Source organism: Podarcis filfolensis (genome assembly GCF_964270895.1).
Source record: "Podarcis filfolensis genome assembly, chromosome: 8".
Taxonomy (NCBI): domain Eukaryota; kingdom Metazoa; phylum Chordata; class Lepidosauria; order Squamata; family Lacertidae; genus Podarcis; species Podarcis filfolensis.
The window spans coordinates 5,825,556-5,840,713 of NC_139611.1; the positions used below are offsets into that span (position 1 = coordinate 5,825,556).

At 45.7% G+C, this 15,158-nt stretch overlaps 2 protein-coding genes across 2 annotated transcripts in view; both read left to right on the forward strand.

Annotated features, from left to right (window-relative positions):
* Nucleotides 1–138: 138 nt before the first annotated feature.
* Nucleotides 139–5,753, forward strand: LOC310769745 (maestro heat-like repeat family member 5). The gene is made up of 16 exons (XM_083629434.1): nucleotides 139–167; nucleotides 854–995; nucleotides 1,074–1,192; nucleotides 1,295–1,444; nucleotides 1,858–2,000; nucleotides 2,154–2,268; nucleotides 2,380–2,516; nucleotides 2,703–2,822; nucleotides 2,956–3,070; nucleotides 3,338–3,472; nucleotides 3,624–3,788; nucleotides 4,082–4,246; nucleotides 4,355–4,459; nucleotides 4,577–4,682; nucleotides 4,926–4,988; nucleotides 5,509–5,753. Exons 1-16 carry the CDS (start codon nucleotides 153–155, stop codon nucleotides 5,697–5,699), a joined length of 1,986 nt encoding a protein of 661 aa, XP_083485560.1. The 5' UTR covers nucleotides 139–152; the 3' UTR covers nucleotides 5,700–5,753.
* Nucleotides 5,754–5,813: 60 nt separating this feature from the next.
* LOC310769723 (uncharacterized protein) overlaps nucleotides 5,814–15,158 on the forward strand; it is an 88,933-nt gene continuing 79,588 nt past the window's right edge. The window contains exon 1 of the mRNA XM_083629384.1: nucleotides 5,814–5,949. Within this exon, the coding sequence (XP_083485510.1) occupies nucleotides 5,902–5,949 (48 nt within the window). The 5' untranslated portion in view covers nucleotides 5,814–5,901. The remainder of the gene's footprint in view (nucleotides 5,950–15,158) is intronic.

Below are 15,158 nucleotides of genomic sequence, written 5' to 3' on the forward strand. Positions count from 1 at the left end.
CCCTGGCCTCCATAGGCTTCGGACGGGGCCACGCCCCCCGGAATCATTTACCGGACTACCCTTCAATATGTGGGGCAGGCGATGGCACTTCCTCCCCTCTTCCAACTGCACAACAATACCAATGCCTAACTGCCAATGCCGAGGAAGTTGTGATGATTTGCTACGAGGTAGGCAAAAAACCAAATGGCTGGTGCCAATTTGCCAAGTGGGAAAAATTCCTACCAGGCCCCTTGACGGTGACCAACCGAAATCCATAGCAATGTCAAAGAGCCAAACCTAAAGGGTGGGAGGGTGGGAAAACCGGAGCTGCTGGGGCGCTGGGAGAAAAAGGGAAATCCTCAGGCGCGCCGGCCCTAAATAGCGCTGGCCACGCCTCCCGGGCCAGCCGATTGGCTGGCAAGGGAGATGACGCGCCTGAGGATTCCCTGCTCTCGCGGGGGCTGCAAGCCAGCCCCCGAGTACGTGGGGGGAGGGCATGAAGCCCACAACCCCACCTCCTCTCCAGCTCAGAAGTGGCTTTACTGAAGGGAAGCATTGCAACCATGCAGGGCTGTCAAGGCCTTCAGGCTGCTGCTTCTAGGCCCACCCTGCAAAGTGACCAAGGGACAATCAGGCATCCCAGCACATACTCAATTTGGAGAACAGAGCTGGGCCACAGTGAGTAAAATGGCTGAGAAAAGAAGAAAAAAGCAAACCTTAGGAAAAGAGGGGTGGGAAGTCAAAAAGAAATGGATTTTTTTCTGTAGAGGATGCTAAACATTTTGGAATGTTTGGAAGATTTAATTAAAATGTTATAGGAAAAATGGTGATGGGTTGCTTCTCTTATCAGTCCCTTCTCTGGGTTTCTTCTCAGCCATCGGTAGCGGTTCCTGCATGCTCCTTTGGCCAACTGGTGGCGATTTCCTGCCTTTGTGCATTGGATCCGGACCCGGAGAGCAGGCAGCGGGCAGCAGAGGCTCTCTGCCATCTTCTGCCCATCCTGCGGCGCAACGAAGGTAAGACTGGAAGAATGCATCCCAGCATGGGGTGGGGGTGAGCAAGACCCAAACTAACCCTTTGGCTTTCCTTTGCAGAGATGCTGCCACGAACGTCATGGAACCAAACACTTATCACCAGAGCTGAGAAGGTCCTCAAATCCACCGGAGGACCGGTTCCTGAATTGTTCGTGAATAATTGTTACCATCTTGCCAGGGTAAGTCGCTGTCTCTCAAGCCACATGTTCTGGGTTCTGCAGAGGCTTTCTGCTCCCCAGCCCTGCCCTGCGGGCATCTCTGACCTTCCTCTCTTGCTTCAGGTCTTTGGTGCCTTTCTCCCTGCGGAGCAGCTCTTGGAGGCCATGTGCTTCCTGGCCAGAGACCTGGTTGTCGAGAGCAGCTTCAACCCACTGGATATCTCCCACTTACTGCAAGAATTCCTCAAGCAGTTTGGCGGCACAAAAGTGAAGGTAAGGCGTCTGCAAAGGTAGGAGAGAAGAAGATTCTCTGCTTTGGTGTAGGGGAGGCCACCTCATGCCATTGGGTGGCCAGGACACATGTTAGTTGAGAGGGGTCTGGCAATGTCAGGAGAAGAACCTCAGCCAAGGGTCCTGAGAAACATGGATTCAGGAATGGGGAATCCTCCTCCTTCTGGGAGCAGACTGGCAAGCTTCTTCTCTTGGTCCACAATGCATAGGGGAACTGGCGCCCTGGAGCTGCCTGGGTTCAGTACTTCCAAGGACCATGAGTGGTACCTTGGAAGGAAGATGGCTGTGGTGGCACAGGTCAAAGGTTCCTCTTTCAATGAGGGATGGAGGGATTCGCCTGCAGACAGCCCCGCTTCCTTGTACTTTCCAAGCAACCCTCTCCTTTTCTCTGACAGGTGAAGGTGCTGCTGGAGGGCTTCTATAAGATCAGCCAGGGGCCTGCAGTGCAAGGCAGAAGCATGGCCGTCTTCGCTTTGTCCATCTTGTCGCACCACCACCTGGCGACAGTGGTTGAATATCTCCTCCAGTTTCCTTTCAGGTATGGAGCCCTCCAGGTTCTACTGGGCTAAGGGGGAGGTTGGCAAGCTGCAGGGCTTGCTCAGAAAGCCCTTGCTGCCATTTCCTCTCTCTGGAGCATGGCAGCAAGCAGAAGACTTGAATCTGACCATTGCTCTTGTTTTTGCATTCACAGAGACTGCGAGAGAGTGTGGAAGGAGGTTTTAGCATCGGCCGACCCAGAACAACTGATCCATCTCACGGCCGAGCAGCTTTACGAAAGCCCCTTGGCAGAATCTGCCACCGAAGTGGTAAGGACCTACCACCTGCTTTCTGGCTTCCTTCTTCCCAGGGTAATATCTAGGGATTCCTGTATTCTGCAGAAAAGCAGGGAAAGTGACTTGCACCTCTCTCTCTTCCAGCAACATCTCACCAGCCTGTTGCACGCCATCCTCAGGATGGAGGACTACAAGGCAGCTGTGCGCCAGAACTTCCCACAGCTGCTCATCGCTCTCCTGGGGATGGTTATGAACTTCCACTACGACCAGGAATTCCTCGGGTGAGTAGTGTGTTGCAAAGGGACCAATGGAGTCTTTTCCCCTTCAGCCTTGGGGGGTTTCCAGTCCAGCTTGGTTTTGCAAGGGAGGCTCTCCTTCAGGCGGCTGCTAGGGAGGGAAAGATGGGGAAGGAATTTGAGTGTGTGGCAATGACCCTTCTGGTAAAACTGGCCTTGTTTTTGTTGCAGAGGGGCTAAGGAAGTTCTGCACCTCCTTCTTGGCACCACTGGAGAGCAAGTGGAGGCGGCCATCGTTGACCAACTTTTCTGCCGGGAGACTTTCAGCCAGGGGTTGTCTGCCATGGTGAGGTAAGAGGAAGAACGCGGTGACCTTCCCCAGTGGTCTGGCAAATGGAGCTGAAGGCACGGGATCGGACTGTGCCCCTGTTTGCTTCCTGCGGTGTCTTTCCCTTCCTTACTGAGATCTCCTTCTCCATTTCAGAGCTGTCGGAAAGCGACACTGGTGGATCCCTCCCATGGTGGAAAGCATCATCGCTGCTCTCAAGGACCAGGATTTTGCCGGAATGCCACAAGTCGCGGCAGCTATCTACATCGAGGTGAGGGGGACTGACGCGGGAGGAAATGGGTGCAGCAAGGAGGCCCTGGCTTGGTTTCTGCCGAGTGTTGGGCTGCTTTGAGCCTACGGACTGTTGCCTGTTTTAGTGCTCCTCAGAGTAGACCCACTGGATTTGATGTACATGACAAACTTTGGTACATTCACTTCAGTGGGTTTGCTCTGTGCAGAATTGCAAATGGTGGGTAAAAGGAGAACCTGCCTCAGCCTCTCATCACTGAAGAGTTTCTTTCTCTTTGGGCCTCTTTAGCTGCTCAGCTGCCGTCTGGAGGTCTATCCCTGTGAAGATACACTGGAGCAGCTCCTCAACTGGCTGGCACACGACCACCTGCAAGTCCGGAAGCTCAGCGTCAGAGGAATATCCCTGCTTCTGGACTCTGACATGGCAAGTGATGCTCAGAGGGAGGGAGGGAGGGGGGTACAGATCTTGATTCTAATCATGGTCCAGCACTCTTTTGCTGGCACAATACTGAAGGGCCTGTGCTAAAAGGCGTGAGGCCTTTCAGACCTTTGAAAAGATTCTCTCTTTTGTGTAGGACCCTTCGCTTCTGCGGCTGTTGCTGCTGGATTCCCTCCCTTCTGCAGAAGCTGATGTCCTCCCAGAGTTGATAGAGCTGGTAGACCAAGCCTACCATTCCAGGGAGCTGGGAGAGGAAGACCTGAAGATGCTGGCGGCAACCTACTGCGGTCTGGCTGCCCATGTGAGTATGAGGGGAAACATGACACCACACCCGGTGGAGGAGGAATGCTTTGGAAGAGGAAGGGTGGGGTTTAGACTGGCATGCAGCGGAGATGTTCTGGCTTCAGGAGGGTGTTCCTCTGGAACACCTTCTCTTGGAAGCCTGCCTGGAAAACGCAGGGAGAGAGTCACCCCTGCCCCCCGTCTCCCCCAGGAGGAGGATAGGGGGCTGAGCAGCCTCAAAACACCCCAGTGGGCAGGAGAAAGGAAACTGATCTGATGAGAAACACAACCTCTGATATTTTCTGCCTACAGGAGGAAGCCTCCGTCCGGACATCAGCCATCCAACATCTGGGGCTGCTTCGGGGCTGGGTGAGAGACCAAAGGCTTCCCATAATAACAACAACAACAGAAGAAGAAGCCATTCACGAACTGGTTGTGGTCCTCATCCACCTCGAAGACGAGGACGAGGTGGCCAAGGTGAGGGCCAAAGAGGTGGACTTACACAATAGGAGGGAGGGATTGTTCTCAGGAGCTTACGAGACTATGTGCTGCAATTTGTAACCCTCTTCTCTTCTTGTGTTGCAGGCTGCAAGGAGGGCTCTTTCCCATCTAGCCCCACAAGTGAAGTGGTGGGCTCATCCCAACAAATTTAGCCTCCACTTTGCTCTCCACCAGGCTGCCAAGCATCTGGTAAGGTCCCTCTGCTTCGTTGGCACCTTTGCCCAGGCATGTCTTTGGCAGTGCAAGGCTCTTCTGCCGTGCTCTCAAGCCTCTCTGATGCCACTTCTCCTTTGTCTTTGCCCACAGAGCAAGACCTTCAGCAAGGACACCCTTCGGAGTGCTGCCTTAACATGTACGAAGCCGTCCGCCAACAGGCTGCCATCAGTCTCCAGGGTGGCAGCTCTGTTTCTGGGTAAGTCAAGCAACGTTCTTCCCTGGTAGGGATGGACAGAAACGTCTTGGTAACGATGGCAGGGAGGATGGGCATGTCCCCAGGCCACCTGCTAGGTAGGCCTCCATCTGCGCCCAGATCTTGCTCTGAGTGCTCCGCGAGGGTGGAGGCCTCAGAGCATACCTGTCCTCCTGCCGAGCTGCCTCTGTCTCCGCTTGCTTTGCACTGAGATGATGTCCCTTTTCTTGCCCCCCCCCTCTCTAGGTCATCTGGCTTTCCGGGATGCCAGTTTCATCCACGATCAAGACATGGCATCCTACGGAACATGTGAGTGAGACGTACGGAGGGCAGGGAGGGATGCTTCTGCTGAGAAAGGTCTTCAGGGGAAGGCAAATTCCCAGATGTATGTTCAGACAGAGGTGCCACAAGATGAACATGCAAAGAGAATTGGAATGTGACTTCACTGCTCTCTTGAGAGCCAGTGTGGTGTAGTGGTTAAGAGCGGTAGTCATGTAATCTGGGGAACCGGGTTCGCGTCTCCGCTCCTCCACATGCAGCTGCTGGGTGACCTTGGGCCAGTCACACTTCTTTGAAGTCTCTCAGCCCCACTTACCTCACAGAGTGTTTGTTGTGGGGGAGGAAGGGAAAGGAGAATGTTAGCCGCTTTGAGACTCCTTAGGGTAGTGAAAGGCGGGATATCAAATCCAAACTCTTCTTCTTCTTCTTCTTCTTCTTCTTCTTCTTCTCTCACACACAAACACACCTGATGGCTGTTTTCATATTGTTGATGGATGGCTCTTTTCCTGTGTATCTCCGCCTTGCTCAACCTTTCTCCCTTGCCACTCAGGGCTGGAAGAGATGCAGCAGCACGAGGAAGAAGGGCTCAGGCAGACAGGGAGGAGCTGCCTGAACATTATGCAGCGGGCCTATAAACATCGGAAGAAAGGCAGGGTCCAGCGCTTTTTGAGGAGGCTGCTCCACTGCATTCACAGGGAACCTTACCCGCAGGACTTCCTGAGCTGCATGCCAGGTGAGTGAGGCATCTGGTGGGCTATTGGGACATCTGGTGGGCTGTTTGGAGGTGACGTTTCTCAAGGAGCCCCTTTCTCCTCCTGACAGAACATCCGCAGCAGCGGCAGGCCAAGGCAACATAACATCAGAGTTGTGCTGCAGAGATACCATCTTCTGCTCTCCGCGGGATCCAGTCTGGACCAGCGCCAGGAACATCAACGCCATCAGGATGGACCAAGAGGAGTGGTGCTGGCCTCACGACCCTCCGTACACAGCGGTAGGAAACCTTTTTGTTGTTGTTGTGTTCCTTGTTGATGCTGTTTTTGATTGTTGATTTTATTGATTTTGAATCTCAGGGTGGTTCACAACACCAAGTATACGAAGCACAAAATACATAATAAGAATAATCACTGCACAAAATTCATAATAAAAATATCAGAACATAATATAAATTAAAATAATAAAAACATACTAAAAATAGCCACAAGACTAATGTTTGCACACTAATAAACAATACAAGAGCCCTGAAACAGCACTCCAGCCCACCAATACAAAATCTAAATCAGCACAACACATTTAACAATCATTTTAAACAACCCCACCTTCTTGAAGAAGGCTGATATATTAGATTTAGAAGGTTGGAATACGAGGTTTGGATGGCACGCCTACCTAACATACAACAAAGTGGCAGTGCATAAGGACTTTTTAAATCATATAGTCAGAATTTCATTATACAAGGTCTGGGATAAGTACTACAGACAATTAGAGCCCAAAATACCCTGGTGGGTATCCCCAGTGGAGATGATAACGGTAAAAAAGACAAACATGGACACAAATTGGGCAACTTAGCAACAATTAATAAAGGTAGAACAGGGCCAATTAAAAATCAAATTGTATGAAGAAATTAAACAGTATTGTAACGGCTGGATTCACTATCACCTAATAGTGCATATATTTAATCAGGATAAGAAAAGTGCTTTTGGAGAAAAGAAGATTGGTTTTGGAGAAAAGAAGTCATTCTTACAAAAGGAATTAGTACAAATTAATAAAAAGACCCTATCTAGGATGTATGATCTACTTTTGGAATGGGAACTCAAGGATGAGATGCTAAAGGACGTTATGATAAAGTGGGCGCAGGATTTTGGCCACAACATAATGTTAGCTGTGGAAATTTGACATCAAGTTCACAGCATGTTATACAATAAGGGAGAATCTACTGAAAATGATCTACCGATGGTACCTAACCCCTGCCCCGAGGAATCTGCAAAAATCTATAAGCAAAAAAACAATGTGTGTTGGAGATGTAACACCGAGCTAGGAACAATGTACCATATATGGTGAGGTGTAAGGAGATAAAAAGCTTTTGGAACAAGTTCATGAAGAAATCATTAAGATTTTTAAAAAATCATTCAACAAGAAACCAGAAGCGTATGTTGCAAGCATATAATCTTGATTCTTAAGATTTTTAGGCACTTCTAGCCTTAACAATTTAAGCATTATTAGGATACATGGTTATACATAAAACTCTTCCAGGTGGCCTTGCCACATTCCCCTCTTTCAAGCTTAGAAACAAGTCACAGTTGTTTCTCCAGCTTGACTCTCATGTTGAACCCCGGTATAGACAACTGTGTCTCTCAAGGGGATCTCTTCAGGGGGTATTTCACGAATTAGTTGAGCGTACTCATGCTCTTCTTCTGGCAGAGGGGGCAGGGCTCGGTATATGGCCATGATGTGGGTTTCAGTGAGATTCTTAATGCTTCGGGCCACCATTCCTCTGACTAGAGATATGCAGCAAGGGGTGATGCAAAGAAGTATTAGGAAGACGAATCCTCCTACTGCAATGGCGGTCAAAAGGCTATGTAACCATCCTGCTCCTGGGACCCAAGACCACATCCATTCCCAAGGATTCTGACTGGGTTGGTTATCATTTATAAGGGCCTGTAATTTTGGCAACTCGTCCTCAATAGTGTTGTTGAGGTCATGAAACTTCACTCTGCATTTGCCTTCCGGGACTATTTTACAAAAACCTCCTGATTTGGCGAGAAGATAGTCAAGAACAAGTCTATTAGCTGCTGCTATCTGGTTCAAATCCTCAATCTCAGACTGCAACTGTCGGAGGATATGTGTAGCGGCATTGATGGTTTTCTCCAACCTGCATGTTAGGGCAAATAGTGCTTCACGGTTTTGTTCAGCCACAACTCCCGGATGTTTGCCGATGGTGAGGATGCTAAAGAAGCCTCCACCAACAGCACCCACAGACCGGGCCGGGAAAATCTCATCCCTGCACTGTTCCCCTTGGACTTCTCTCCTCTTTCTGTTTCTAAGAGAGGGTAGAGGAGGAAAAGCCTCCACAGTCACAGGGAAAGTAAAGGCACCTATTCCCACACACTGATAATCACCAGGGGGGTAATTAGTGGCTAGTCCATTATACAAGAACCAAAGATTGGGGTCCTTGATCAGCCAGCCAGAGCAGATGGATCCCTGTCCAGTGAAGTTGACTGGGAAAGTATGGGTACAGATCTGAGGATGTGGTGTTGCTTTGGTAAGAGGCGTTGAAGGAACCCCACAACCAAAACTTAGCAGTGCACTGTGTGTAATTTCCCAGCCAACCTTTATGTTGGTGGTGCTGGACATTTGGCCAATCTTTCCATTTGGTGTTCCATGATCCAGAGGCATAACAACAAAAGCACAAGCCCTGGGTGGTTCTGGAGAACCGGAAATATCGGTAGGAGGTATCATTCATTTCAGAAGGAGGTGTCGCGAAAAGGCCACTATGATTATACACTAGGCCTGCCAAGACAACGTCAAGGTCCCTGATTAGTCCTGGGATATGTCAGCTACCTTTCTAGGGTGTTCATAATAAAGGGTGACATTTTCGCCATATATTTAAACATCTGCTTAGCATGCTTTACAAAAACATTTTCTTTTGTCATTGGTCTCCTCAAGGTCAAGATGCACATCAGGGTTAACATCAACTTCATCATGATCAAGGAACTCCAGGGGTTCAAGGAGCCCAAGGATATCAACAATTCCTCGTGGGTAGTCTTTCCGAAGCAATACTTCCTATATACGTAAAAGAAGATAAGGAGAACAGTTATTATTACTGTAAGAAGAACTGGAGGTAACCAAGACCAGAGCATACCTGGAGAGTGAGCCAACCCTCCGTTCAGCTGCACCCAGTAGAGCCTCTTAGTGGTTCCCGGGTTCTGGTCGAACTGGAGTGGTCAATTCACACTGTATACACTCTCCTATTGCTACTCAAAAAGGGTTTGGGTGGGGGGAGGAAAGAAGGCTACTGTGACCAGTATGGTGGGAGGAAGTACACCTTGGGGTGGTGGGTGAGAGAACCCGACAACAGTTCTTTTAGGTTCTCCGGGCATTTACCTCCTATGATAGGTTGGTCTCGGCCAAAACCCTTCTAAGGGTATATGGGTATATGGCACAGCTGCCTTGGTAATGCTTGTACCCAAACGGGTATGTACCAATCATGAAAATACAAGGGGATATGACATCCGTAATCCTCCAACAACTCTACCCACTTATCAATTATGTTCCCTAGCCCATCCACATTCCTTACTACTATCTGTACAGCTGGTCTGTATTTAAATCTGGCACAAATTGAGGACTGGCTGATAATTCAACTGGTAAAGATCCTCCCATCTGCTGGTGCAGTTCCTCAATCTTCAGGTGTGCGTAGACTCACTGGCTTCCGGTGCAGTGAGAACAGACCGGGTGTCTGGGGCTCGTGCCCTAACCCACTCCCGGTGGGGCTAGGGGCAGGGGTTCCTGGTGATCTTCAACTTCAGGGGGTCCGAAGGATTCTGCTCACAGTTCCAGTGACCCTCAGACCACTTCAGACAAGAGTGATCAATCCAGGGGGTCACCTCGGCCACTTTCACCGTGGTAGGCGTTGCAAGCAAGATGGCGTGGCAAGCAAGACCATGCCACTTAAGAGCCAATGGGTTGTTCTTCCACTCCTTCATCCACACCTCATCTCCAGGCTGGAAGGGCTGTATGGGTTCAGCCAGGCTGATTGGCGTACATTCAAGGGCCCACCTGTTAAGAGAAATCAAAACACGAGAGAGAGACTGGATTTGTTCTGATGTAATCTGTCCTCCCGTTTGTACTAAGTCTGCTCTTATTTTTGTGGTAAGTGGAGGAGGTCTTCCATACAAAAGCTCAAAGGGAGAGAGCTTTAGCCTCTTGGTGAGTGCACATCTGATCCTGAGCAAGGCTACGGGTAGAAAGTCCACCCAATTGCCATGAGTTTCCTGGCACAATTTGGCCAGCTGTGATTTAAGAGTCCAGTTCATTCTTTCTGTCTTGCCGGAACTCTGTGGTCGGTAGGCAGCGTGCAGTTTCCATTGTATCTGCAGGGCTTTGCATACACCTGCCACTAACAAAGCGATAATGGCTGGTCCATTATCACTGCCTATACTGCTTGGTAGCCCAAATCTCGGGATGATATCAGTTAAGAGGTGCTTAACAACTTCCCGGGCTTTCTCAGTCCTTGTGAGATACGCCTCAACCCACCCCACTGGAGTATCTACAAAGACGAGCAGATAATGATAGCCTCTTGCCCCAGGCATTTCCGTGAATTCCACAATCATGTTCTCCATTGGCATTAAGCCTGTCTGCTGTACTCCTGGAGGAAGTACTGGGCCCTGCTTGGGGTTGTTTTTGGCACATAGGAGACACGTTCTTGACACGGCCTCAGCCAGCTGAGATAGCCTGGCGATATAGAATTGCCTGCCTAGGCCTTCTCCCAACGCTGTGGCTCCATAATGAGTGGACTCGTGGTACCGCTTCACCACTTCTCTGCCTAGGGTTTCTGGGACAAAAACCCGCTGATCTGGCAATATGAACCACCCTTTATGGGGAGGTAAACTGGTTCTTCCTCCTGGTGGGCCCATTTTGCTTCTCTCTCTGTATAAATGGGCTTCATTTCCTGCATATTAATAACTGTCTGCAAAAGGGAGGCTATCATAGAGTCATAGAGTCTGGTGGAGGTTCCTCCAGGGCTGATTTCCTTGCTGCCTTGTCTGCCAAATGATTGCCCTTTGCCGTTTTGGTGGACTCCCGGCTGTGGCCCCGGCAGTGCATTACAACAATTTTCTTGGGTGCCCATACAGCTTCCAAGAGATTTTCTAATTCTGGGCCGTATTTGAGAGCTTTGCCCTTTGTACCAATGAGTCCGTTCTCCTTCCATAGGGCTTCATGGGCATGCAGGGTTAAGAAGGCAAACTTTGAATCAGTATAGATATTGGCACAGCAGCCTGTTGATAGCTGTAGGGCCCTAGTGAGTGCCACAATTTCTTGGGCCGTGTTTGAATGGATCATACCTTCCTGCTCCCAGTTAATCTGAATTATCCTTATCATTCTTTCTTTGTTGCTTATCATCACTTTATATAACATCCCTAATATCCCTTTCTTCGTCATTTGTCTTTTGTTCAGCACCATATCTATTTTCATTTGTGTCCTCATCGTTTCATCTGCTCTTTCCATTTTTATTAAATCATAAAGTCCTTGCACTTTCACCCAATATTGTTTTCCTATTTTTTCTTTAAAAACTTTTTTTGTAATTAAATTCCCCTCTTCATCAAACATATCTTTTAATTTATAAAATCCCTGATCTTCTAATTTCTTCCACCAAGCAGGCTCCCTTTGACCCTCCTGCATATATTTTAACGGCATCCACCTTGAGTATGTTGGCATCCATTTTGTATTCCAGTTCTTCCAGATTCCTAACGCAGTTTTCCTTGGTCCTATTATCTTCTTAAAAGCCATGTTAATATCTCTATTAAATAGCCCTTCTCTTCCTATTCCTTCATTTATTTCATTCTCCAGCCTTATCATTTATTCCCTTCCATATATCCAATATCTATTAGATTTTTCAACTGGAATGTTTCATAGTAAAATTCTAAGTTCGGTATTCCCCATCCCATCTCTTCTTGAGATGAATAATTTACTATGTCTGGGGTTCTAACTCTTTTACTTCCAAAAATCCAATTTTTAAATACCTTATTCCATGTTTTGAACCATATTTTCCTAATGGGTAGTGTAATTACTTGAAATAAATATAATAAAAAACTAAATAAAAAAAATAAAAATAAAAAAATAAAAATAAAAATAAAAATAAAATATTTTAACTGCTCTAACCCTACCTAGAATAGATAAATTCTTATTTTTCCATGATTTTATATCTGTCTTGATCTTTCTCCACGCTTCTTTGTAATTTACATCTGGAATCCTAGCACTATTTTTAATAATATTTACCCCAAGTATTCAATTCTTTTGCTATTGATATCCATTTTTGTCATTTTTGCAATTTCCTTCTTCTCCTCTTTATTTACATCCCCAAATAAAATTTCAGACTTCTCCAAATTTACTCCCAATCCCAACTCTTCTTTAAAGTTCTTCAGGATTATCATAAATTCTCTTACACCCTCTAAGGGGTTTGTAAATAATAATAGGATAGCATCTGCATAAATCTTTAACTTAATTTCTTCCTTTCCTTCCTTATATCCTTTTATCCTTACTGAGTTTCGTATTCTGTCTGCCAAGTACTCCTTACCCAATGCAAATAGTAGTGGTGAGAGTGAACATCCTTGTTTAACACCTCTTTGTATATTGAATTGATCTGAAACCCCCTCGTTCACTCTGACCACAGTCTTCCCTTCTCTATACAATTCCCGGATTGTTTCGACAGAGTTCTCTCCTAATCCCACCTCTTGCATAATAGTCCATAAAAATTTATGTCTAATTGTGTCGAAGGCCTTATACACATCCAATTTTAAGACCACCAATTTTCCTTTTACCCTGCTTGTTAATAAATGTATTTATTAAAACAATAAAAATAAAAAAAACAATAAAAAATAAAAAATAAAAAATGTATTTATTAAATGTATTTATTAAAACACATTTCTTATAGGATGGCCTATGTATCTTCCCTTAACAAATCCATATTGATCTTCCTTAATTATTTTAGGTAACACCTTTTCCAGTCGCCTTGCCAGGATCTTTGTAAATATCTTATAGTCTTGATTTACTAGGCTAATTGGTCTGTATGACCCCACCTCTGTAGGGTCCTTTTGCGGTTTTTCTATCACTACTATTTCCGCTAGTTTCCAAGTGTCTGGGGCTTACCCCCCCCTTCTAATATATTATTAAATACTTTTTTCAGTTCTGAGCCCAGGATATCAATTGTTTCTTTATAAAAGTCTGGCGTAATTCCATCTAATCCTGGGGATTTCTTACTTTTAAATGATTTAACTACATTCTCTATTTCTTCCAGAGAAATTTCCTTCTTCAGTCTTAATCTATCACTTTCTTCGATTTTAAACCCTAAACTTTCCCTACTTATATTTTTATTTTCTTCTTTATATAAAGATTGATAGAATCCTGCAAATTCTTTCCTTATTTCTCTAGAGCTTTTTGTATGTATTTTCCTTCTGGTCTTAATGGCCTCCACCCTCTGTTGATCCCTTCTTTTCTTTAAATTGTTTGCCAGTCTCTTATATGATCCTATTGAGGTTCTCTGAAAATCATTTTTGATCATATTATCTCTCTTCCAACTATATCCAGCTCATCCAATTCCTGTTTTAACTTTCTTAACTGCTCCTGTCTCCTCCGTAGAAATGTAACTTGTTGCTGTTGTTGCAAGATTTCAATCTCTTTAATTTTTTCCTGTCTCCCCGAGTACCAATCCTTCTTAATCACAATCTCTTTCAGTATACAATGTCCTCTTATAACAGCTTTGAAAGCGTCCCATACTATCAGGATCTCGGCTGAACTATTGTTTTCTTTAAAATACCAACCAATTGGTTTTCTAATATATTCCCTGTCAATCTCTTTTGCCATCATTAGGTTATTGTACTGCCATCTCCTGCTTTTTCCATCCTCTTCCAGTCCCAGCTCCACAAATAGTGGTGCATGGTCTGAAATCCATATTCCCATAGTCTTTGCTGTTCTAACACTGATTTCATTCCCTTCTTTAATTAGCACATAGTCAATATAAGAGAAAGTCTTATGTCTGTTGGAAAAGAAGGTAGGTTTGGTATTGGGGTTTCCCCTCTCAAAAACATCCTTTAATCCCCATTTAGATAACCTGAAAGTACTATTCTTTATATTCCAATTAAAGTCTGCTGTAACGATGACTTCCCCTTCAGCGTAAAGCTGCAGTCTATTGAAGGTTTTCTTTATAATTTTTTTCTGTCTTGTGTTAGGCCTGTATATATTAGCTATTGTAAAGATTTTTTGTGACAGTTTAATTTTTAAGAATATAAATCTACCATCATTATCTTTTTTCGGCTCAGAACCTCCGGCCTAAGATTTGCATTACATAGTATAGTGACCCCTCTAGCCTTGTTCGTCGCTTTTGATTCTGCTATTAGGCCCCATTGCTGAGAGCATAACAAAGGTCTATTGTTTGCTTCGGCTCTATGAGTCTCCTGAAGGCATCGTATATCCACTTTCATTTTCTTAGCCAGTGTCAGAACCCAGTAGCGTTTGGTGTTTGAGGCCAGCCCGTTAACATTTAAAGATAAAACCTTTAAAGATCTATCCATTATCCCAGCTACTGTTTATTTTTTGAATCCCTCTGTGTACATATATTATATTTTCAATTCTGGCCCATTCAACTCTCCCCTGAGACTCAGTTAGGGATCTCCATGATCCCTGTCTCATGGTATCTTGGAGAACCACACTCCTCTCCCTTTGCTCTTGGAAAGTTTATATCAGAAAAAGCAACATATATATATATATATATATATATATATATATATATATATACACACAAAATACCATTTTAGATGTCTCTAGTATATATTATTTCTTGCTGTTTCCTTCCCCTCTCGACTTCCGTCTTCTTTTATTCTCTTGTCTCTGCACTGGAGATTCTGGAGATTCTTCACTCGACTCTCCCTGTTGGTCTACCTGTAATTCTTCCCAACATGAGAGTTCTTGCTCAGTCTGTCCTTCTAGTCCAACTCCTAAATCAGCTAGCATTTTTTTTTGCTTCACCAGGGTTCTTAGCAGAATATTTCCTGCTGTCTTTAAAAGCCAACAGTGTAGCAGGGTAGGCCCAGGTAAAGAGGATTTTATGATTGTAGAGAGCTTGTGCAAACCGCTGCATACGTTTCCTGTCTTGAAGCATTTCCTGAGAAAAGTCTTGTCTCACTATGACCTTTCGCTGTTTAAACTGCAGGTCTGCTTTCTGCCGGAGTGATTTATAAATTTGATCTCTTACCTTCTCTCTTGCGAGTGCCATAATTACAACCCTGGGAAGTCCAGAGCCTCCTTGTGATGTGAACACCCGGTGCACTCTCTCAATTTCATTCTGCTCAATTTCAATTCCTTGTTCTTTGAGCCCTTGTAACATCTCCTTTTCCAGGTCCTTATTCCCAATATCTTCAGAAATACCAGAGAATTTTAAATTCCTTCTGCGCTGTCTATCGTTCATTTGTGAAATCCTTTTTGTCAGAGATT

Coding starts and splice junctions, on each gene's coding strand:
- LOC310769745 (XM_083629434.1), top strand. Junction 2,001..2,153: donor CTCCTCCAGTTTCCTTTCAG/GTATGGAGCCCT, acceptor TTGCATTCACAG/AGACTGCGAGAGAGTGTGGA. Junction 4,683..4,925: donor GGTGGCAGCTCTGTTTCTGG/GTAAGTCAAGCA, acceptor CCCCCTCTCTAG/GTCATCTGGCTTTCCGGGAT.